Source organism: Callospermophilus lateralis, chromosome 3 (assembly GCF_048772815.1).
Source record: "Callospermophilus lateralis isolate mCalLat2 chromosome 3, mCalLat2.hap1, whole genome shotgun sequence".
NCBI classification, from domain to species: Eukaryota; Metazoa; Chordata; class Mammalia; order Rodentia; family Sciuridae; genus Callospermophilus; species Callospermophilus lateralis.
The window spans coordinates 47,473,644-47,496,587 of record NC_135307.1 but is presented as its reverse complement, the minus strand read 5'-3'; the positions used below and the strand labels follow the sequence as shown (position 1 = coordinate 47,496,587).

General features: G+C 34.0%; 1 protein-coding gene across 5 annotated transcripts; it reads left to right on the top strand.

Annotated features, from left to right (window-relative positions):
* Nucleotides 1-708: 708 nt before the first annotated feature.
* On the top strand, nucleotides 709-22,938 carry Mbip (MAP3K12 binding inhibitory protein 1). Of its 5 annotated transcripts, none has more exons than XM_076848227.2 (9): nucleotides 709-904; nucleotides 4,538-4,657; nucleotides 6,402-6,626; nucleotides 6,720-6,816; nucleotides 9,481-9,546; nucleotides 9,780-9,932; nucleotides 13,471-13,568; nucleotides 21,031-21,069; nucleotides 22,327-22,938. In XM_076848227.2, exons 1-9 carry the CDS (start codon nucleotides 776-778, stop codon nucleotides 22,429-22,431), a joined length of 1,032 nt encoding a protein of 343 aa, XP_076704342.2. In that variant the 5' UTR covers nucleotides 709-775; the 3' UTR covers nucleotides 22,432-22,938. The 5 variants fall into 5 exon arrangements, with proteins under 5 accessions (XP_076704342.2, XP_076704341.2, XP_076704340.2 ...); XM_076848226.2 differs by having other exon boundaries at nucleotides 22,324-22,938; XM_076848225.2 differs by having other exon boundaries at nucleotides 6,378-6,626; nucleotides 22,324-22,938.
* The last annotated feature ends 6 nt before the right edge of the window (nucleotides 22,939-22,944 follow it).

Here is a 22,944-nt window from a genome sequence, read left to right as displayed (position 1 = left end):
TGGATTAAATTCCTGTTGGATTCATATTGACTGTGTTTCACCTCTTTGAAACAATTTTAGGGCTGAACCTCTACAATTATCACCCTGAGACTATAAACTGATGCACCTTCTAAAACTTGTGATTAACTATTTTGCAAATTCAAAGTCATTAATGTTATTTATTCCCTTGATAGTAAAATAAGGCATAATAGAGAAATTTTACTTTTCTTATATTCTCCCCTCTCCTACAAGGAAATTTAGTGCCATTAAATTTTGTGTTTCAACCTCGTACAAATGAAAATGTTCTGTCCAATTATATAAATTCAGTGAGTTTTTCAGTATTCAGAAATGTGTGGGTACTGCTACGCTCTTCACCAGCAGTATTTTTCAGGCCACTCCACGCGAATATGTCCAAATTTCAACTTTTAACTTTAGGATTCAAATTCAAATATTGATCTATGAATCCTCTCTTACCAACACTCACAAGGAACATCTAAGAGTCACCGTAGGTTTCACGATACTAGCCCTTAACAGGACACGACTCCGACCAGTGCCCCAAATACAACGTCCCGCCTCACGCTAGTCAGTAATTAACTGCTCAGTTGAACATTGCTATCTTAGTACCTGGTTGGTGCTTGGGCTTGTCAGTCACCTATAGTGGGTGGGGCCTCAAAAACTCAGATCTAAACCAGACGCCGCGATTTTGCGTCATCGCAGAGCGACCAAAGCTGGAAAGGGAGGGGGTGGGGTTGTGAGCGTACCTCGGTGGTGGTGGGGGGCAGCCTGCGAAGGTATCATGGCTGCTGCTACGGAGCTTAGTCACCCGAGCAGCAGTGACAGCAGTCTGGAGGGAAGCTGCAGCCCCAATCTTTCCCGCGAGGTGCTCTGCGAAGTCTTTCATTCCCTGCACACACTGGCTGGACAAGTGAGTGGGGGGACTGTGCATAGGGCATTCGGCTCCCCCCCACCCCCGCTCCCGCCCTTTATCCCTCCAGTGTGTGGTGGGGGGCGGTGTTCGGGAGGGAGGCATCAGAGGACTGCCTGGGTGTGGGAAGGCTGGGTAGCTGAGGCCGGGAGTGGAAACCAGGCCCGGCCACTCGGATCTGAGTGAAGAGGATGACTGTACTGGGTTTACTTGGGTCAGTACGGGTGTCAGACTAGATTACCTTGCAGTAGTCCTCCCGGAGAGTGAGTGGGACGATCCAGGTGAAAACCTGGCTTGGCGAGAGTGTATGAATTTTTTTTCGCAAACATTTTCTGAGTGTCTTGGAGGTTCCTGGCGCTCAGGGTCCTTTTACCCAAATTTATTCTTTATAGAAATTGGTCAGTACGGTCTGAGATTTTTGGAAAAGGGCCTCCTCCGCCTTTTTAGGATGATTTGTTCTTCTGAGTCACTTGGTTGTTGTTTTTGTTTTTTGTTTTTTTTTTTTCCTTCTGGCCTTTGTGCATTTATTATTCTGTCAAACTGTGAGGAAAGTAAAGGAATTAATTAATCTTAAATATTTCTAGTGTAAAGCTGGATGACTTATCCATGACCGATATCGATTGCATTAGAACTGTCATTTAACTATTAACTAGTTTTGACTGGTAAATCGTTTTTGCAGAAATATAATAAAATTAAAAAACTAGGATTTTCACATTCTATTCGATAAATACATTATTTCGTTATGATACAATAAATCAAATTTTAAACGAGAAACAAAGGTTTTTGCCTGCTTTTAAAAATATCTTCCATCTTAAATGGACTAATTTGTTCTGGGCTGTTACTATCGCATGTAGTGGACACAGCAAGCATTTGTGCCAAAGAAAATGGTAAATTCCTATGGAAATAAAGCGCTTGCCCGACTTGTGAGAATTAGAATTAATCCTTTAAAAAGTTATTTCAATGTTTTTAAAAACCTTAATATGTTTGTTGTGATTTGCAAACATTAAGTTATATACTCAGTTTTGTGTAATGAAGCAATTCTTAATGGAATCTCCTAAAAGATAGAACTGTTAAACTTACACACACACCCCTTGATTTTTTTTTCCCCCTAAGAGTTGGGATCTTTTGATTGATATTAACATTTCAGTCTTAAGACCCAGGACATTTAAGTGATTTAAAAGTTAAAGAACTTTTTGTGGCATGGACATTGGAACTTTAAAGCTGATTCATATTCTAATGTCAAGGTGAAAAAAATTTATGCTCACCTATTACTTAACAGAAATTTTTGAAGTTAACATTGAGAAACAATATGAACATTTCTTTTGAAATATTTTGCATGTTGAATTTTTCAAAATCACTTCAAATGTTTAAATATTTTGGTATCCTAAAGGTACTGATGGAGAAAATAAATTTTACTTATGTCACCTGTCAAAAATTTTTAGAGTAAACATTTGTGAGTTTTCCCTGACACAGTGAAGGGACTTTCTGGACAAGTATGAAAAATAAGATTGTTTCCTAAATTAAATGCTAACCATTTGGGTAATACTTTAAGTTTTGAATTGTATTGTTTTTAAAAATGAAAGCTAGAATGCCATAGGTATAAAATTGCCCCTATTCCCCCACCCAGGGAGACAGTATTTCCTTTTGCAGAAAGTTTCAAAGATTTACAAAGTGTATGTTTGATATGTCTAAATTCATTCTAAGTATGATTTGTATTATTAGCTCTCCTCAGAGTAGGAAAAATAGTTGAATTTTTAAAAGTATTTTCTACTCCAGATTTAAAATTTAGTAATTTTAACCTTTTTGCTTGTCTCTGGATGGTCCACTTTACCAAGCTAAAAATGGTTAGTTTGGATTTTCATGTTAATTTAATAAGATTTCTATTAAAAATGCATATTTAAATAGTCTGTATTAATAGCATACTAACCAATTTTTGAGTGAATCTATATAGCAAAAGTGCATAGAATTCATATTATTAATAAGGAATTTGTTGAAAGAATAATTGGATATATTGGAATTATTTTAAAGTTAAGTTGTGAAATTATGTGGTTTTCTTAAAAGACCAAGATCCTTAATTGCACTTAAGTCTTACATAAATTCTGATGAATTGAAATGAGTACATGATCCAAACATTAAAACTTCTTTTGTCTAGAAAATGTGGTGTTCTACTTGGGTTGAGGATTTGTCTGTCTTTTCCTCAAACCATATTTATAAATTTACCATAATAGACTATAGACCTTTTGGTAGACTGTAAAAGTATGATAATGGGTTATTTCCATACATAAACATAATCTGTGTAGGCATGAAATAATATCTATTAAGATAATGCACTAAACAATGTAAAATCTTAATACATTTTTGCCAGTGCAGCTTACATAAAATTTCATATTTCTTTGCACCTCTCTCATATGAACTGTAAATGCTTCTAGTCTTGTTCAAAGGGTGGTAAGTTTCTGTCACATGTTATTCAAAATAGTGCCCATTGGTACTCTGGGATCTCTTTGATTCCATGTACTATGATTCTTTTTGTTGTTGTTGTTATTACAACTAATAAGATCTATACTCAAACTTATGTAACCCATATTTTTATTTTGTAGATAAAATGACTAATTTTTAATAAATTATTTCTGAAAAATAATACATTATTAACTTGATTCTACTATAGAGTTTATCTTTATACTATGGTATAAACACATATTCCTAGAAAGTTTATGGGGGATCACTTTTATTCAAATGACTGCAGATGGAGACTCTACAATTTTCACTGATTTTGGTATGAATTTTATATTTATGCTTTTGGTAGTTTTTTGGATATGATTTTATTTTTATAGATCATCAGTGAAAAAGAAATTTTCATGTAATGAGACCATGACATCTCACATCTTACTAGAAAATACTATTTAGCAAAAAGCATGGGCTTTCCATTTACTTTCTGGTAATTTATTTCACTACTATGGATGAGTATTTGGTTTTCAGTTTTAGACTTCCATAGCTAAGTAATAGTTTAATTTTTATTTGAAGTAGATAATTATGTTGCTATTTATCTCTAGTCTTTATGTGAATGAATAATCTTGATTTTTAAATTATTTTAAAAATTGATTAAAGTTGAAAACAATAAAAATGTGATTCGGAAGACGTCAGAATTATGATGTATATCAGGTGTGTATTTGTGTACATATTTAACAAAGAGAAATCCACATAGTAGAACTTTTCATAAAATAGTTGTGCTACCTCTGTTTAATGCTCTGAGCTGGAAGTGATACAGTTCTGAATAGGGCAATCCTATTTTGGACCCCATCCAAAGGTTTTCAAATATTGAAGTGTCTAAAGAAGCTTCATCTTTTCTTTTTAATCTTTCAGGGCTGGTTTCACCTCTAAGATGGTCCCATTACACAGACCTAAGGAGAACATTAGAATGAGGTGTCATCTTGTTTGGGTTTTTTATGAAAGTCTGTACCTTTTTAGCTTTTTTAAATGGTAATCAAGTAGAGCATTTTAATATATCACTAAATACTTGATAACTTTGAACAAAAAAGGCATGTGTTACTCCACAAAAATCTTATTTTTTGACAATCCCAGTTATACAGCTTAATCGTGTAATTTTTGTGATGTTGCTGGTTTGCTCCTTTGAAGCTTAACCTCAAAGATGATGTGGTGAAAATTACAATCGATTGGAACAAGCTCCACAGCCTGTCAGCATTCCAGCCTGCATTGCTCTTTAATGCACTTGAGCAACACATTTTATATTTACAGGTAAATTTCATGTTTGGAATCTTAACTTGATATTGAAAATAAAAATTAGTTGTGGTTAAATTAGCTGGAGTATTTGTCAGTTTTATCTTAATAATATATTAATAATGTTATTAATAAAAGGTTACTTATATCCAGATTGAATCTAACTGTTCATTTCAGTACTGATCAGGACAGTTATGGCCTATGTATGCAATTCTATTCAATTCTAGACTTGCACTGAAAATTCAATACAGTTCCATCTATGGTGGGTTATAATTAAGCAATAAGACACGGCAGGTGTGTGTCATGCTATGATAATGATTCCATGCCTTGGGTGAGTTTGGAGGCTCATGGAGTGCTTTCAGTGGTTCAAGAAGTGGCATTATCCCAGCATGACACATCCTGGAGTGTCTATTGCAATTAAACAGTTTCAGCATAGTTTTTAAAAGAAAGTAATTTCTATGACATTAATGTCTCATCTTAGTAAGTAGCCAGTTGCTATTTTATCTTTTCTTTACAGTTTTGAAATAATTCATCCTTAATATCAAGGAAGTCAATATTGAATTGTTATTTATAATAGTATTGTTTTATTTTTTAATATTTCAGGTCAATAACTGAACAGTATTATGGCTTTACTGGTTTCTAATTGAACATTTCTATAATTATAATTGTGTAAGTTGCAGTTTACCTCTATCAAAGTATAAAATATGAAGTGTCAAGAAGATGAGTAGAATTGTTTGGATTGGTCACTTTACTGTGATTAAGGTGTTAACAAGATTTCAGAAGAGTATTTGATATAGCAAACAATGGAGACAAAATTGTAGGTATGAAAAAAATAATTTGAATATTAGTTAAGTGTTGGTGTGTTTTGACTAATGGAATAGGCATTAATTTTCAGTCCTTCATTCAATGACTGAGAAAATTTAACTCACTGCTACATGTTAAAATTAATAGTTGACCTTGTTTTTTAAGAGCAGAGCAGTGAGCTATAGAACTTAAATAAGGCCTAATTGGGAGAGGTGGGGGTGGAGGTAGATGGGTAATGTAATTTACATTTACTGAGCTTTTTTACTCCTGTAGTATAGTGATAGGCATATATCTGTTTTCAGCTATGGGCCTTGGTAGATGAGCTTTTCAGCCCCCACTCCCATGTTCATATTCTTTTGTAAAATTTAATTTCATGACCAAAGATGATATCTTGCCATGTCAGGAAAAGCCTGAGTGTTCACTCAGCATAACACCTATATATTTCTTGTCTATGCTCTCTCATTCACTTTGGCCAACTGCAGTTTCAAGTGGAGAATCTCCAGTGATATGGTGATAATGCAGGGCTTTGCTGAGTGAGAGCACTGGCTCTCGTGTTAAGGAGGAAAAATACTAAGCCTTAGTGTTCTGAGGAGGCATTTGAATGACATGTTAATTAAGTGGCATTGGTGCCAGAGGCTGAAGCCTTTGATTTGGCACAAAATAAAAGATGAGTGACAGAATGATTTCCTCAAAGAAAATTTTAAATTTCCTCAGCTTTTCTTTCTTTTTCTCTCTTTTTCATTTTTTTTTTAAACAAATTTATAGCAAATCGTTAAGTCTCAATAGCAAGAAACTGCAAATACTTGTATGTGGTCAGACCTATATATCCTTATGTACCAACTTTTTATATTTAATAATATTATTTTATTTACTTAGAAGAAATTTATATAAACATGTTAAATGTATAATTAATTTTGGTTAGTTTGAATCCCAGCAGATGGAATTGTGTTCTTCTCAGCCTTTTTTAGCAAAACTTCAGCCTCTCATTAAAGAGGAGAATTCAACTGCTATTGAAGAGATAGGAAAAACAGAAACGGGGAACAAGAATGAACTAAATGCCAAATTTCCCACTGGTGACCTACAAGAGGAAGAAAAGCACAAAGATTGCGATTTAGGAGATATGAAAAAGATACAAATCCATTTTGATCCAGAAGTAGTTCAAATAAAGGCTGGAAAAGCAGAAGTAAGAAGTTTGGGAGTGGGGCAAAAGAAGGGGGCAGTACATTTAAAAGTCTTACTGTTGTTTACATTGTTAAAACATATTTGTTATTTGTAGATTGACAGACGAATATCTGCATTTATTGAAAGAAAACAAGCTGAAATCAATGAAAACAACGTCAGGGAATTTTGCAATGTTATTGATTGTAATCAAGGTAACTACCTAGAAATTAATTTTCATAGGATTTTAAGTACAATTTTTACAGTTATTGTAACTTTTGTTTTGTTTTTAAAAAGGAATAATATTAAGAACAATTTATTTTACAGGTTTTTAGTAACAAGGCAGTGGAATTTCCTTCTGTTTAATAATAGTAAATTGCAAAATTGTTTTTTTGTTTTGCTTACACAAAAATCAAATAAATGCTAACACAAAAATACTAACGACCACCACAGGTTTGAAGATAATTTTAAAGTACCTTTGGGAAATGAAGGTGAAATGTTGGGTGACAAGATTATCCAGTCTCACTAATGAATTTTAAGCCTGTGAATGTACTTGTAAAATTATGATGTCAATACAGAAAGTGAACTTAGTAAGTTAATAGTATTCCTCAAGAGGGAGCAGTTTTCTCACTACTCCTAAATTGTGTGCAGTGTTTTAAGTCACAATACAACCAATTTGTCATGAAGACCTTGGTGTCTTATGCTTTTTTCCTTTCTCTCACAGTGCATACATTTGCTGTTTTCCAACAGATTCTTCTTTCCCTCTTCACTTGATGCTATAATACGTTTACAGATCTGCAGGTATGCTGCAGAATACAAAATATTGCATAGCGCTGCCATAGATCATACTCAGTCATCCTAGTAATAATCAGAAGAAGTATTTCTTAGAAAAATTATGAACAGAACATTCATAATTGGAATGAGCATTTTTCCTATTATCTCTAATATCTCTTGGCTAATTATGAACACAGAATTGTCAGATGAACCTAGAAGTTTTCAATATGATATGAAAACTGATTCTCTTAGTGAAATAATATAGGTTCAGTTTGGGACCTAAATTTAACTTTTCTACTATTAATTTTACATATGTATGTCTAAATTTGTTATAATTTCCTCTTAGCTTTTTAGAACAGGTGCAACAGTGGCAAAATCTCAGGTACTACATTCTAACTGCAAGCAACCCATGAGAAAGGGTCTGTTGAGGGAGCAAGCACAAGTGTCACTAATGTTATTCCTCTGTTCTCCCTGCTAACTCTATTATTATAAACCACCAGGGGATAGAAATTGACAAGAATTGAAATGCTCAGCAGGATTCCTTGGCCCATTCAATCCCTTGCTGGCTCAAAACAGTGCTAGTAAGAATTGCTGTGGAGAGTGACTAGCACACATATTCACGATCTTCACACCATGCTGAATTTCTCACTGATGGATCAGTTAATCTGTATATTTGGAATATAGCTTTGGAATGGATAATAGCATCTTTTTTAACTAAGAGTTAAATCCCATGAAATAGTAGAAAGAGAATTGGGAAGTGGTGACCCTTTATGCATATTTTCAGGTGTCTCAAGAAAAATAAAAGAATATGAATGAGGTAGCACATGCCTATAACCACAGTTACTTCTGAAGCTGAGGCAGGAGGATCACAAGTTCAAGGCCAACCTCTGCAAACCTAGAGACACCCTGTCTGAAAATAAAAATAAAAAGATCTGGGGATGTTTGTAGCTCAGTGTTGAAGCACCCCTTCCCAAGTACCACCAAAGAGAGGGGGCGGGGAATAACTGTCTAGTCTCTAGATATAAAAGATGAATGGATTTGGAATTTTGTTCACACAATTTGACTTATCAGAACTACTATAGAAACTTTAACTGAAAAAATGCATTTTAATGTGTTAGTGTGTTCCTTTTAAGGCCTCTCATTTTGATCTAAATGTAAAGAGTGGTTTTTTAAAAAAATGAAATTCCATAATTTCATAGAGGAAAAAAAGTAATTTTCTTTCAGTATCTCATTTATCGTTGATTTTTTTTTCAAAATAAGGGAATTTTGAAGGAAATTAACTGCCAATACATGCTTTTACTAATGTTATTTTAAGCAATAGTATATATTATTACTATGTAGTATTATAGATTATAATGTGCATGTGAGTATATTAATAGTATTATATGTTATGTTAATATCTTTCCAGTTTTCTTACTTTATAACTTATTTGTTCATATCTAACTTAAAAGAAACTGTACTTTTCAGCTTGGAAAAAAAATTGGAATAAATTTTCACTTACCTGAAGTTGCATTTTTTTCTAAGTGATAGAATGGGAAGAGTAGATGACTTGTGATAGGGGTTTTTAAATGAACATCAGAAATCTAGGTAAAGTGGGAAAGTATTTGTTATTTTTGAGATTAAGGACTTTTTTATGTGGAGTTCTGAAGTTAAAAGATGTTAAATATATAATCAACCCTTTTTGTTTGGTATTCAATAATTGAATAATAGCAACAAAATAAAAAATATTTTTAACAAAAGATATTTCAATAAAAATGAGTTCTATTTCTCTAATGAAGTAGTATTAAAATACAGTATTCTATAATGTATAAATTATTTTTTCTAGAGGTCCAAATGGTTTTTAGGGACATTGGTTTACATTAAAAATTGTATTGTTATGTTTCTTAATGGCTTTTTTGTGTATAAATCTGACCATTAAATAAAAATATTAGATGTTATGATTCATTTTAGAGGATGGATTTGGTCTATTCTGTATGTAATGGTAATTTTAGTTATTGTCATTATTTAAAATCATATTCTTTTATTATGAGTAATATGTTAGTATGAATTATTAGGTTTATAAATCCAAATATATTTAACTTTATATTCATCTAAATTCTCCTTAGAAAATAGTTGTGCAAGAACTGATGCCATTTTTACCCCTTATCCTGGATTTAAAAGTCATGTAAAGGGTAAGTAACTATGACATAATATCTTTGTCACTAACAGAAGCTTATTCTAGCTTATTAACAGAATGGAATAGAAATAAATTTCCCATCTAAGTTTGTTTATTATAAAACAAAACAAAAATATTGCTATTCTTCATTTCTGGGTTTGTAGTTAGGTGAAAAGAATATGTTAGCAAATTTCTGTTTCTGTTTTTGAAATGTAAATGGACATAGGCTTTAAAGTTTCTTAACTTCAGTTTCTAGAGTTGTGAATACATATGGACCACAGACTAGACCTGAAGGAATTCAAGGGTCAGGTCATAAATCCAACAGTATGCTCCGAGACTGTGGTAATCAGGCTGTAGAAGAACGACTACAAAATATTGAGGCTCACTTGCGATTGCAGACAGGTAAGCAAAGTGTTAGGTGATGCCCCAAAATGTAGCGTTGCAAGTAGTTAAAGAAATACCAATTCATTTACTCACCAAATTTTCATTGAGCACGCATTATGTGTGAAACATTGTTCTGATTGATACAAAAATGAATAAGGCACTGTCGGGTCAGTACTCTTAATGAATTTACAGTTTTTATCATATATGCTTTTCTTTCTCTCACACTTCTTGCCATTTTCTAAAATTGAGAAAGGGCTAGTAAGTTAGGAACAGTTTCCAAAATAGATCCTGGTAGCCTCAGTTTATTAAAGTTATAGCTGAAAACTAATGTAGTTTTTTCCTATAACTGGTTTCAGAACTTACCATGTCTACCTCTTATCACCCACTGTGCTAGGTACAAAATGATGACAAATGGGGTTTTAGTCCTCAAGAATCTCTCAATGAGAATAAGCATATAAATAAATAAATGCTATAGGGAAAGTCAGTTAACATTAATTGGACAATACTGCCAGTCACTCTGAAAGTATATCATCCTAGTACTTAATAGTACTCTTTTGAGGGATTGGTAATATTATCATTGGATAGAAAAACTGAAGTTCAGAGAGCTCAGTACCTTGCCTAACATAGTGACAACTGGAAATCAAGCCCAAATCTTAAATGACTGTAAAGCCTGAGTTTCCCTCCCTGTGTAGTCACCATGTTCTATTGATACTGCCTCCTAAATATCAGTAGGTGAAGCCACTATGATCTCTTCCTTGGACTGACTGAGGATATTAAGTAGTCTGTTTGCCACTAAACTTCCTCCCTAGGTCAGTCTTTACCCTGTGGCCAAATTGTACTTTTTAAAGCTCAAATCTGATCTTATTTCTACCCAGCTTCCATACATGCATACCAAACTTCTTATTTGTCCATTCATTCAACAAATGGTATTTAGCTCCAGCTATAAGCCAGGTGCTGTTTTAGATTCCAGTAACTGCATCTGATCAAAAGTTCTATTTGGAAGAGACAGGAAGTCAACCAAGAGAAGGAAAAGGAGATTGAGACTGGAGGAAGTTGTAATTTTAAATATGATTGTCCATCCCTATACTGGCCATATCTCTGGACTTCCCATCTCCCACTCATTTTATTACCCTTAAGCCTTTGAACTTATGCTTTCCTTCCTTATTCCAGACCAGTGTGGATTTCTCTTTTATATAGTCTCATAGCCTCTGGTACTCCCTTCCCTTCTTTCAAGCAGTTATTGCAGCTCTGTTTGCTTAATGTACATATCCCCTGCTAGATAGTAAGGTCTATGAGAATGGAACTGTGTCTGTCATGTTCATTATACTTTGTGTCTAGTGTAAGTCTGGCATGGAACAGGTGCTCAAATGTTTACTGAAGGAACAGTTGTCCATTTCACCTTTTCAGATATGTGCATGGTAGAGTGGGACACAAAACAGCTTTTGTAAGGGATGTCAAAGGATGGCATCCTTAATGAAGTGACATTTCAGCCCTCAAAGGATTAGTAAGAATTTTCCAGGAACAGAGCATTTCATAAAGAGGAATAGTGTCTGCAAAAAAGGACAGGGACACCATATGGTTCAGGAAATTTCTGAATCCAATCTAGCTGGAGTATTTGCTGGATGGAGAAGGTAGAAGAAGATAAGAGAATGAATAAGTCTTTAAGTGTAACAAGATTAGCATTAAGAATTAATACCAAGCTGGGTGTGGTGGCCCATGCCTGTAATCCCAGTGACTCGAGAGGCTAAAGCAGGAGGGTCACAAGTTCGAGGCCAGCCTCAGCAACTTAGTGAGACCCTCAACAACTTAATGAGATTCTGTCTCAAAGTAAAATATTTTAAAAAAGGACTAGAGATGTAGCTCATTGGTAAAGCACCCTTGGTTCAATCCGCAGTACCAAAAAAAAAAAAAAAAAAGAAAAGAAAATGAAAAATTACCCCCTCCCCCAGAAGAAAATGGGTTTAAAATGCAACTGTATAAAAAGAATTGACTGGTTAAATCTCAAATAGTTAATTCTTTTGAAAAATATCTGTTGAATGCTCTCTGTGTGACAAGCAGTATTTTAGATACAAGGAACACTGATATGATGTGATGATAGGCCCCAGCTTCAAGGACTTTATAATCTAGGTAGCAGACAGATTAATAACAAAATTGAATTTTAAAGGGCAGTGAAAAAGGGTATTATGGGGGCACAATGAACCTCCATGTGAAGCAGTTAAGGGAATGACTTACGACCCAGTGAACTGGCTCTTGAAAGATACAGGGAACATTGTAGATAAATGGAGCAAGAGCAAAGTCAAAAGAACAAATTATTCATTTCACCTTACTCAAGAGTAAGAACAACCAAGGTCCTAAGATAAAAAACATATTCTCAAAAAAAAAAAAAAACCTAGAGTTTTTGTATTTAACAGGTTGATACTTTTGATATGGTAATTCACCACCATATTCTTTAATTGCATAGTGATTGTCTAATTATATATTCATTCAGTCAATAAATATTGAGCACTTGCTCCATGCCAAGTATTGTAGTCTATGCATTGATGCTTCTTAGCTTTGTGCAGTGCACAAGCTGCCAGTGAACAGAACAGATAAAACTCTTCTGCCCTCTTGGAGCTTACATTAAAATGGGGAGACAAATAACAGAATGTTGTGTGTAAAATTAAAGAAAGGAGGATACAGAATGCTGGGTAGGGGGAGATAGTAGTATCCATATTTGAGTACCAGAAAAAAGAAATCAGGTGGCTGGAACCCTAGGTATATGGGGAGAATGTAGGACCTTATAGGCCATTGTAGGGCAGGTAAGTATTTGAAGGGTTTGAGCTGAGAAGTTATAGGACTCAGCTTACCTTTTAAAAGGATCACTGGCTGCTGAAAATACAATCTTTGGAAGCAAGGCAAAAATGGAGGCCTATTTGGAGGTTGTGATAATACAGGGAGAGATGGTGGTGATCTGGAGATTGGTTACAGTGGAGATGATAAATGGAATGCTTCCAGATACAATCATGAACTTGAAATCAAGTGACCTTAATTTACTACCTCCTCCCCAAAAGTTTATTGTTGAGAATTATGGTAAAATCCCCTTTTAACAGTTTTTTTTTTCCCCTAGGCCAAAAAAGATAATATGGCATGTAGGGAGAGATATAAATTGAAGAAAATAATATGACATTGCAACAACTAAATTGAACCATCATTGGTCACTAAGTATTTTTCTCCTCTCAAGTAACCATCAAAGCCTGTCAGAAATACAAATTGTTCTACACAGAAATTATTAATATCTTATAAAATGAATGTAACATAAAAGTCCTAGCAATATAGGAAATATATTGATTATATCAAGCAATTTAAGTGGGGTTTGGAAAGAGGAGATAGAGTATAAATTTGTCCCATGGTTTATAATATGAAAATAAAAGCTAAGAATGGATTTCATTCTGTTTTTCTGTTGTTTATTTTTTTAAGTTTAAATATTTCTTATTCCTTTGCATAACTGTCTTTGTATGATGTTAAGAAGGAATTATTCAGTAGTGTTTCAGAATCTCTCTTTTTAAAATATACATAGGTGGTCCAGTGCCAAGAGACATTTATCAGAGAATTAAAAAGCTTGAAGACAAAATCCTTGAACTGGAAGGCATCTCTCCTGAATATTTTCAGTCTGTAGTAAGTATAAGTGTCTTTTAAAAGTAAAGAATTTCTTATCATTTATTAAATTTAAAATTAAAATTTAAAACCCTAATTTATTATAATTAGAGTTTTTCATTGTGTATCAATTCACTCATTGGTCTGTGTATAAAGTACTCTTTTAATAATTAAAAAATAAATGAACACAGCATTGTGTAGGAGGGAGTTAATGGTTTTTTAAAAATTCTGATTCTGAGCCAGGTGTTATGTATGGCATACACCTGTAATCTCAGGGATTTGGGAGGCTGAGACAGGGGATTGCAAGTTCAAGGCCAGCCTCAGCATCATAGAGATCCTAAGCAACTTAGCAAGACTCTGTCTCAAAATAAAAATGTCTGGGGATGTGACTCAGTGGTTAAGTACCCTTGGGTTCAGTCCCCATAAACCCTCCTCCACTCCCCCCAAAAAATTCTGATTAGAAATATTGAAAATATTTTAGTGTTGTGGTTTGTTTTGTTTTGTGTGTGTGTGTGTGTGTGTGTGTGTGCTACAGAGGATCAAATCAGGACATTATGCATGCTTGACAAGTGCTTTGTCACTGAGATGCACTCCCAGCCCCCAGATTTAGAAATTTTAAAAGGGATACCTTTATTATAAATTATCCAAATTCTCTTATGCTCTTTTCATAGCATAATACATCAGCCAGGTAGTAGTCAGTCCTGTGACTCTGACCTTGCTATCTTACTTGTAAAGCAAATGTTTCTGCTAAGGCCTACCTCTGTCAGTTATCTCTTCTGTTTTGTTTAATTCCTCTATCTCTAGATTATTTCACTCAGGGCATAGACAGTTACATTTCTCCATGCTAAACAAGCATACATCTTAAGCTGCCACCTTTTCATTACCTTAACCACTAGACTTTTGGAAAGACCAGATTTCAATTTATCTAATTCCTCAACTCTGGCATCCGTCCATCTGTCCATTCATTCATTTATTCATCCATCCATCCATCCATTCTTATTTTTCTTTCCAAGGACATTAAGAAATTATGTTGTGCTGACAAGTATTTTCTTTGGCACATCAGCATTTTTCAAGCAGTCCTGAGCTCATTATATTTTCCTGAGTTTTCTGAGGTGATCATATATATATGTATTTTTCATCATGCATATATTTTCATCATATATATACATATATATCATTTTATATATCACACATATAAAATACATATCTTTTCTGGAAGTTTATTTTTTAAGACATTCCATATTAGAATTAAAGTAATGTAAAAGTGAGATTATACTAAAACTCCTGTTTCTGAAAATTACACAAAATAACTCACATTAGTATGTATCATATCAATCACTGGTGAAATATATTTAACATTCATTTTAGGTATAGCAACATCTTTCATAAGTTACAGATTGTCTATTAGAGTGAGGTACCAAAAAGAAGTATTTCCAGAGAAAGGCTGCAGGTCACATAACAAAAAAAGGCTGCAAGACTTAAATGATAAAAATTCAGAGGAAGATATTTATCTCATTTACTGCTCTCAAATGTAAAATGAGGAAGGCTGAAGCAGGAAGATACCAGTCAAACACTTAGTATACTGCCTAGTACATGGTAAAAAGCTCTGTAAATATTAATATTTATTTAATTTCAGAAACATCTATAAAGTAGTTGTATAAACATGGATAAGGCAGTCAGTTTCTATGGCCTTCAGATGTCTAATTTTAGAAAATGTGATAATTGTATTACATATTACAAAGTTCTTTCCACTTTTAGAATTATTCTAAAGATGTTTTTCCCTAGAAAACTTTATTAAAATTTTATGATTCTTTTCCTACAACAATCTACTGTAAGTTTTTCTCAAACTGCTTTTATTAAGTAGTCCCTAAAAGGTTATTTTTCTAGTTCAGTTTCATACCTTGTTAATATAATTTTTGTTAACAATAGAACTGATCTTACAAGGGAGTATGGTAGTATCAGATGACTCCATTGAGGCCTTTCTTCATAATTTATCTCTTCTGATTCTAATTTATAAAAAACTTTATATATAAACTTAGTTAACAAATGAACAAGCCCTCCACATCACAATTTTGTAGTTTTTAAAATTTTTTTAAATTCTTAAAATTTTTTTTATTTTGGATCTGTTGTACATGAGAGAGAGTGTTTAATTTAAGAGGTAGAAGTAGTCTTTCCCAGGCAGAGAGTGGGAGTTCTGTTTTAACATTTGAATAAGGAAGGGACCTGTGAAAACAATATTTAGAAAGATTTCTATAACAGTGAGAGGAGACCAATGAAAAGGGAGAAACTAAAGCCAAAGAGACAGCAATGTATTAGCTAATGTGTGAAATGAGATCTTAAAATAGAGACTTGAGTGAGAAGATTAAATCAAGTAGGAAAGAAAAGTTGACAAATACTGATGATTGGATGTGGAAAGAAATAACAAGGATATATCTAGTTTCTGGTTGGAAAAATGATACCATAACTGATAGAAATAAGCAGATCTATAGGGGAGTTGTGTTTTGTTTTGTTTTGTTTGTTTTGATGAACTATGAATTTGAAGTCATAGGAGGATATGATAGAAATGTCAGGCAAGTTTTTGAGTTTCAGGGCTTTACTTGAGACAATTGAGAGAGTCTGTTTAGAGGTATTAATTAAAACACTGATGGGTAAAAACACTGCAGCTGTCAAAAGGCTTGAAGTTTGGTGACTACCTCTCTTCAGGGGCAGGAAGCATTAGATATATAGACAAAAGATTGGCCTGAATGAATTAACAATTCAAAAAGAATAGATGATGGCAACCTGTGATAAAAGTAGTGCTTTTCTAAAGTATTTCCAAACATGTTAAAAATAATAGTTAGGCAGGGTGGTAGAAGGAAGCTGAGTCAGGAGGATCATGAGTTTCAAAGCCAGCCTCAGCGACAGCAAGGCCCTAAACAACTCAGCGAGACCTTGTCTCTAAATAAAATATAAAAAAAGGCCTGGGATGTGGCTCAGTTGTTAAGCACCTCCGGGTTCAATCCTCGGTACAAAAATAATAATAACATATGTTTGATTAGGACATTTCTCAATGTTGTAAGTGACATATCCATATTAATATTGAGCCACAAGCAGGCAAAGAGGTGGAAAGAGTTAAACATTCAGACTGATTCTGTTCTCCAGGCCTGTGAACTGATATGGCACCAGCACAGGGAGAAAATGATTTCATGCTCACCCTTATATAATATAATGAGTGAGTCCTTGCAGGGAATCACACTCCTTGCTTGAACAGAACCAACTCAAGGATTTTCCTTGTGCGTGAGAGGAATTGAGCATGCTGTGTGCCCCATAGAGGATGGAGCACATGACTCATCACCCTCACCATCCTCATGCTAAGACTACATGTTGGTAAAAGCACAATTTTACATACTTATTTCTAATAAGTGTACTGAAGAAACTTTACACGGAGCACAGTACTCTAGCTTCTAAATTTGGAAATCATGGGAAACATGGGAGCCCATTAAATTTGGTAAAGATTGAATTTTTGTTGGAAATTGAATTTTTGAACTCTGAAGATTTTATTTGAAATGTGTTTATCTTAAATTCACAGGTAGATGAATCCTAAACATAGGAATGCTTCTCAAAATGAGATTGAGATTATCAAGGTAGCACTGGAGCATACCATATAAAAAGGTGAACATTTGCAGAAAAAGAGATGCAAATTGTATTCAGCTCATAAAACAGGTTTTATGTATATAATTTTTTCATTTAATGAAACACATAAAACTCCAATATAAGTTATAATGTACATAAAATGGGAACTATGATCCCAAAGATCTTTATCCTTCACATTATGTGGAAAGGGTTTAATGTGGTAATATTTTTAAGAGTATGGCTTAATAGACTGTTTAGGAGATGTGGTCTTTATCATTATTTCCAAAGAATTCTTTACTGATTTTAAATTGTGACACTTGAAAACAATAACTGCTTTATGTTTCCACAAACCTCTGTTTACTTTATAGAGCATATAACTTATATGCTTATGCATCTGTTTTTCACACTATATTGAACCTCTCAAGGGCAGGAACTATGTCATGTTTATCTCTGACTATACAGAACATAGTAGATACTGAGTAAATATGCAAGTGAATGGATAGGACGCAGCTGCTAGTTAATTATTTGACTTTCAAAGGTGTGTTAATTTGCTCCAAAGCACTAACTAGGCATAGTTTTTAGTCAGTAATGGTAACTTCTGGTTCTCAAGGGGAATATGGGGAAGGGGAGTGCTAAAGGACAAGTCAATATATACAGACCATGTGTGTGTTTTAAGTGTGTGGGTATGTAAAGTATGAGTGAACAATTACCTAGCTGGAAAATTAGATTGTAAGCATATTTTGGAGGGGCTTGAAGGTCACATTAGAGTTTGCACTTCCCATGTTATCCGAGCAAAACTAAGGGTTTTTTTTGTTTGGTTGTTTTTTTTGGTTTTTTTTGTTTTTTTTTTGTTGTTGTTGTTGTGTTTTGCCCCCACCCCCCTCCTAAGGAGGTACTGGGGATTGAACCCAGGGCACTCTATTACTGAGTTATATCCTCAACCTTTTTTATTTTTGAGTTCTTAAGTTTTGAGACAAGGTGTCAGGCTGGCCTTGAATTTGGAATCCTCCTGCCTCATCCTCCTGAATAGCTGGGATTACAGGCTTGTACTACCTTGCTCTGCTAATTTAATTTTTGAGAAAGGAGAAATGTAATTTAGATGCTGTCTGATAGCATTTTGAAGTTTGAGTTGGAAAGAAATTGGAGTCAAGGAAACTAATTTAGAAAGCCTGTCTTTGTCCAAGCTGGAGAGAAATGAAAGTTTGAATCAGGGAAATGGAAGTAAAAGGGAAGAAACTTTTAAGACAATGCACATATAGAATCAATTGCCCTTTACATATGATTAAAAGGAAAAAACTGGATGTAGTGGTGCATGCCTATTATCCCAGCTACTTGCAAAGCTGAGGCAGGAGGATCACAAGTTTAAGGCCAGTCTCAGCAATTTAGAGATACCCTGTCTCCAAAAAAAAAAAAAAAGGAAGGGCTGGGGATGCAGCTCAGTGATATAGCATCCTTAGTTTCAATCTCCAATACTGGAAAAAAAATGAATAAAAATAAAAAGAAAGAAGATGGTTGGTTATAGAAGAGCTCCTTACCCTTGAGTTTCCTATGCATGAGTTCCCTGGATGTGTGTGTATAATATCATCTTTTCATTAGGACTCCGGTATTACAAGTGTAGCGATCAATTATCTCCTATAATAAAACAGTGGGAGAAAAGAGACAGTTTTGCATTCACTCTATACAGTTGTTTCTTTAGTGTGCTGTTCTCCCAAATATTTCTTCTCGTGTATCAAAACTTATTAATATTTTCACCTTTTATAGAGATATCTTTATATCTAAGCTGGTCTATAGTACTCATAGTAGATATGGTGTTTCTAAGTGTTACACTTATGAACATATTCTGCTCAGACCTAAAATAAGCCCCAGAGACTCGTTTTATTTTGTTTTCAAGTCATTGATCCACTGATGTCCTTATTCTGATTCTGATATTTTTAACTTTGGTTTCAGTATACAATAAAAATCTGAATCCTTCATGACATAGAAAATAATAATATTCTACAAGTTAAACTGTTAAGATTTAAGTATATTTAAGGGGAAGTATATTTAAGGATATTAAGGGGAAGTATATTTTCATCAAGTACCAAAAAAACCACCCTTTGGGAAGGTAGGAAACTGAGCAAAGAACAAATGAAATGTTAAGTCCCTCCTTGCTCATAGAACCCACCACAAGTATCTAGTTCAGTTTGGTGAAAGAAGGAGCATGTTTTTCTGAGCCCTATTTTTCTATATTTAATAATTCCGGCACTTAATGATTTCTTGTTTTTATAGCAACTAATAAAAGGCATACCTAGATGGTCTTAAGAGTCTGCATTTTTATTTTATTTTTAGTCATTTATTTTTTGTGGTACTGGAGGTTGAACCTAAGGGTGCTCTGTCACTGAGCTATATCCCCAGCTCTTTTTATTTTGAGACAGGATTTCACTAAGTTGCCCAGGCTGGCCTTGAATTTGCAATCCTCCTGCCTCAGTTTCCTGTAGTAGCTAGAATTACAGGTGTGTGCTACCATCCCAGTTTATGTCAGCCTTTGATACAAGAGAAAATGTGACTTTTAACCTCTTATAAATCTCAATGGTCAAAATGCTCATGAGAAAATTCTGCCACTTACAGTCAGAATTTCTTTGTAAGATACACTAATTTACTAATTTGCCATCGAAAAGCTTGTGGTGTTGTAAAACTAAGAACATAGATTAAGGTTTAAAAGGTTCAGTACTGTGTCAATGTAAAGATTGTTAGCTTCAAATACAAGAAATTTGAACTCAGACTAGCTTCAGCAGTGTGGAAATTATCTTATAATAAAACAGGAAGTATAATAACAATCTTTAGGGTTAATGGATTCAGTGACTAAAGCATAATTGTTGGAGAATGAATTCTTTCTCCTCTCAGCTCTGCTTGGTGTTGGCTTCTTCCCCAGGCAGATGACAATACAGCTACAGCACATTCAGGTGTCTTATCCATATGAATATACACAGGAACAGGCTCTTTTGAGTACTTTCTCTCAAAAATGGGGAAGTTTTTTCCAGAAGGTCTCTTAATCCTCTGTAGACCTCTTATTGACCAGAACTGGGTCCATGCCCACTTCAGTCACTGGCAAGACCAGTGGGGCATGGTTAGCATTCCCTTTAGTCACACAGATAAGCAGTGGATAAAGAATCGTTTGCATGGACAACCACAATGCCATTTATAGCCAAGGGGTGTGTGTGTGTGTATGTGTGTTTTCTCACCCCTTGGCCTAGTATACCAAATTCCATTTTCCTTGTCTATTACTGCTTCATCTGTTCAATATCCCGGGATGGAAAGATTAAAAAATGGAAATTTAATAGAAAATCCCAACAGTACCTCTTTCCACAGTCACTCAGGCTCATTAGAAGCTGGTAATAATGGGAAAGTATGTATTGCCAGGGACAATCTTGTTTCTGCAGTATAGCTGTGTACCTTAAATATCATCACTTTCAGAGGGTAACTTCAGAATGCTTGGTAGGTTTGTGGGCTTTTTTCTTGTTGGAATTTTCAGAGCCTGTCCATGTTTAAAAAAAAAACAGAGCCATTGTTAGGAATATCCATCTATGAAACATGCCATGTGCTCAGGAGGCCCGTGGCTAGCTAGCATGGCATGTTGACCTGTGCCTGGCCACCCAAGTGTTTCTTGTTCTGGGTTCTTGTTTTAAGAATTGCTTGTCCTCTCCTAGGCTCTGTTTATTCTTCTTGAACCCAGGGCCTTGTGCATTCGAGGCAAGCACTCTTCCAACTGAGCTATATCCCCAGCGCCTGTTCATATTTTATATAGTATTCTCTAAAGGAAATGATACTTTCATTTTCTAAACATTGATTATTTACCTTTTATTTTATTTTATTTTTTTTACTTTTAAACTAGAACCTTTCTGGAAAAAGAAGAAAAGTTCAACCACCTCAAGTAAGTTATGCATCTTCATTTTGACTTCTGCAATAGATTGATTCATTTCATATCTTATTAATAAGAATTTCTACTGTGATTGACTTTAGGTTATATCCTGGTAAGATTTAGAACTAAGAAAGGGCAATATAAACTAATATATGTGAATTAAAGAAATATATATATTTCAAGGGTATAGAATGACTCAGATGGGTTAAATAAATATAAAAATGTTTATCCTATTTTTAATAGTAGAAGAATGTATCAGTTCCAAAATGCCTAAAAATAATAAGTGTTCAAGTATCTTATTTCTCTTCCCACGTCACCTTTTATGGACACTACTTAACTAGAAGGATCTAAATCAAAAAGGGGATGATTGTCAGAGGATAATTTCAGCCCACCTCTGCCCATAGTAATACTTATTAATTTGTTGAATCTTAAGTAATAAGATTTTGCTGGTCTAAATGATGCTAATGTAAATTTAAAGTAGGGAAAATCTTTAAAAAATTTTTATTTTGGCTTCCCTGCCCTTTATGATGCAAGGGATCAAACCTAGGGCTTTGTATATGCTTGGCTTTTTTTCGGGGACAGGGAGGACTGAATTCAGGGACATTAAACCATTGAGCCACATCCCCAGCCCTATTTTTTGCATTTTATTTAGAGATAAGGTCTCATTGAGTTGCTTAGCTCCTCGCTCTTGAGGCTGGCTTTGAACCCGCACTCCTCCTGCCTCAGTTTCTTAAGCTGCTAGGATTACTGGCATGTGCCACTGTGCCCGGTGTCTTATTTTTTAATATTACTTATTTATTGTAAAACTTTGAGTAAAATTTTAGATACCAGCTATTTTTTTTCCAGGAGAAATACTGGATTACAATTGATTCCTCAAACTGAATTTGTAGGTATTTTAAGTTTAAAGTTAAACTGATCCTAAATTTTACTGTTGATTATGAGAATATTCAGTTTTGTTGTGTTTTTTGTTGTTGTTGTTGTTTTAAGTTTTTTTCTGTCCTTCCAAGTGCAAAAATAAGTCAGGAGAACTTTATCATTGGGAAAGAAAAAGTAAAGAAATATTCAAGTCTTGTTATTTTATGCCTTTATACTTATGATATAGTCATTAGGTATAGTTGTTAAGCTTCAAAATTATTCTCATGAGGAAACTGATAACATTTTATCATGCTATTGAATATTTTAAATATTTATAGTTCATTTAGTACTTTATCTGCATTAAGATACTTCAGAGTCTTATTCAGCAATTTGTGTTCTTATTGTTTATAGCAGAACTATTCACTGGCTGAACTTGATGAGAAAATTAGTGCCCTCAAACAAGCTCTACTCAGAAAATCAAGAGAAGCAGAATCCATGGCAACTCACCACCTTCCATGAAAAATTCCTCTCATCTTTGTCAATTTACTTTTTTTATATAAGTGTGTACCTTACACTTGAATTAATTAATGGATATGTATTTATCAATGTAAATTTTTCTGTGAAGTCAAGGTGTATTTTTACATGAGTCTATCTTGCAACAGGTAATCTTCATCTATTCCAATGAAGTTTGAAATAATCAGTGTGCTAAAAATATCATTGTTGGAATTTATTCCCTTCTGTTTTAAAGAAGGTATTTTGGAAGTTGAAAAACTTAATTTGGAAGTACCTTGAGGTATTGTTTTGTTTTGTTCTGTTCTGTTTTTTGGTGAACTACAGGAAGATTATTTTGATAGTGAGATTTAAAAGGAACTTTATATTTGTAACATTGGTTAACCAGTTTACTAGTTTAAATTAGTACTTGTGCACATATGGGCATTCAACAAAAAAATCCAGTCTGAAATGAATTTTAAATCCATGTATAAACTTATATTTTTATTTCTTAAATGTCAGTTAATGTAAATAAACAGTTGA

What these genes read in the sequence shown, in the direction of transcription:
- Mbip (XM_076848223.2), top strand. Translation starts at nt 776, where the DNA reads ATGGCTGCTGCTACGGAGCTTAGTCACCCGAGCAGCAGTGACAGCAGT. An exon ending in TGCACACACTGGCTGGACAA is followed by an intron (nt 905 to 4,537) that starts GTGAGTGGGGGG and finishes GCTCCTTTGAAG; the next exon opens with CTTAACCTCAAAGATGATGT. An exon ending in AACACATTTTATATTTACAG is followed by an intron (nt 4,658 to 6,365) that starts GTAAATTTCATG and finishes AATTTTGGTTAG; the next exon opens with TTTGAATCCCAGCAGATGGA.